Here is a 1,594-nt window from a genome sequence, read left to right as displayed (position 1 = left end):
ACATGCCTGAACCCGCCAAGTCTGCGCCCAAGAAGGGCTCCAAGAAAGCGGTCACCAAGACGACCACCGGCAAAGGAGGCAAGAAGAGGAGAAGGACCAGGAAGGAGAGCTACGCCATCTACGTGTACAAGGTGCTGAAGCAGGTCCACCCCGACACCGGGATCTCCTCCAAGGCCATGAGCATCATGAACTCCTTCGTCAACGACATCTTTGAGCGCATCGCCTCCGAGGCCTCCCGTCTGGCTCACTACAACAAGCGCTCCACCATCACCTCCAGGGAGATCCAGACCGCCGTGCGCCTCCTGCTGCCCGGTGAGCTGGCCAAGCACGCCGTGTCCGAGGGAACCAAGGCCGTTACCAAGTACACCAGCTCCAAGTGAACAGCTCTGCTGTTGACACACCAACCCAACGGCTCTTTTAAGAGCCACTCACTACATCTGGAGAGTCATTATTCCTCATCTGTATAAAGTGGGCCATATAAACAAGCATCTTATGTGGATTGAAATGAACTGAAAGTGACTAAGAAAAAGCTGAGGGTTGATTTACAATCAAACGTATCCAATTCCAGACAAAATAAGTCCAGTCAAAACATGGAAAATACAGTGGGGGGGTTTGTCTCAGAACTGAACAAGATTCTATATTTAACCACTAAACTAAAATGGCATGAAGTATAATATTGTAGAGTAAAGATGATTATTTTCTAAACACTTTTGTAAAATAAAGCATAGTTAAAAGCTGTATTAAAGGCTACATAAATGTATTTTGACCTAAGAAAAAGTGCATCCTCTTCTAAAGAGGATTGTCTAAACCTGGTTGAATATCTTGACTAGAATATTCAAAGTAAAGATTGTGTGGTTTTACCCCATTTGGGGAAAAAGTCAGACCTTTGTCTCCATCAGCCTTCCATGCTTGATCTGGGCCCTAAAACTTAGGGTTGCAAATGATGCACAGACCAGTTTGTTTTTAGTATGAAGTGAGGGTGAAATACTGCAAGGCTAACAGATGTAGTCATGATTTAATTCCTTATTTTTAACCTTATAACGTTCAGAAAATATCATTTTTAACTAGTCTTTCAATGCAAAACAGTTTCTAAAAACACAGTAAAGTTGATAAGAATGAGATGATGGTGGTAATGTGTAGAATGAGGGGAGCAGCTCTTAATGAAGGTGTGTGTGGCTCTTAAAAGAGCCGTTGTGTGTTAGTTGGAGCTGCAGCCTCTAAGCTCTCTCTCCGCGGATGCGGCGGGCCAGCTGGATGTCTTTGGGCATGATGGTGACCCTCTTGGCGTGGATGGCGCACAGGTTGGTGTCCTCGAACAGACCCACCAGGTAGGCCTCGCTGGCCTCCTGCAGAGCCATGACGGCGGAGCTCTGGAAGCGCAGGTCGGTCTTGAAGTCCTGAGCGATCTCTCGGACCAGGCGCTGGAAGGGCAGCTTGCGGATCAGCAGCTCCGTCGACTTCTGGTAGCGACGGATCTCTCTCAGAGCCACGGTACCGGGCCTGTAGCGGTGAGGCTTCTTCACGCCGCCGGTAGCCGGAGCGCTCTTCCTGGCCGCCTTGGTGGCCAGCTGCTTCCTGGGGGCTTTGCCTCCGG

The 1,594-nt window shown here is 48.8% G+C and overlaps 2 protein-coding genes across 2 annotated transcripts in view; one reads left to right on the top strand and one right to left on the bottom strand.

Annotated features, from left to right (window-relative positions):
* Positions 1 to 476, top strand: LOC103480366 (histone H2B 1/2-like). The gene has a single exon (XM_008435271.2). It carries the CDS (start codon positions 3 to 5, stop codon positions 378 to 380), a length of 378 nt encoding a protein of 125 aa, XP_008433493.1. The 5' UTR covers positions 1 to 2; the 3' UTR covers positions 381 to 476.
* Positions 477 to 1,137: 661 nt separating this feature from the next.
* The window catches only part of LOC103480419 (histone H3-like), a 5,910-nt gene continuing 5,453 nt past the window's right edge, over positions 1,138 to 1,594 (bottom strand). The window contains exon 2 of the mRNA XM_008435356.1: positions 1,138 to 1,588. Coding sequence (XP_008433578.1) covers positions 1,218 to 1,588 — 371 coding nt within the window. The 3' untranslated portion in view covers positions 1,138 to 1,217. The remainder of the gene's footprint in view (positions 1,589 to 1,594) is intronic.

This window comes from Poecilia reticulata, linkage group LG18 (genome assembly GCF_000633615.1).
Source record: "Poecilia reticulata strain Guanapo linkage group LG18, Guppy_female_1.0+MT, whole genome shotgun sequence".
NCBI lineage: Eukaryota > Metazoa > Chordata > Actinopteri > Cyprinodontiformes > Poeciliidae > Poecilia > Poecilia reticulata.
Note: the sequence above shows the minus strand (reverse complement) of the source record. Positions and strands in the feature narration are given on the sequence as shown.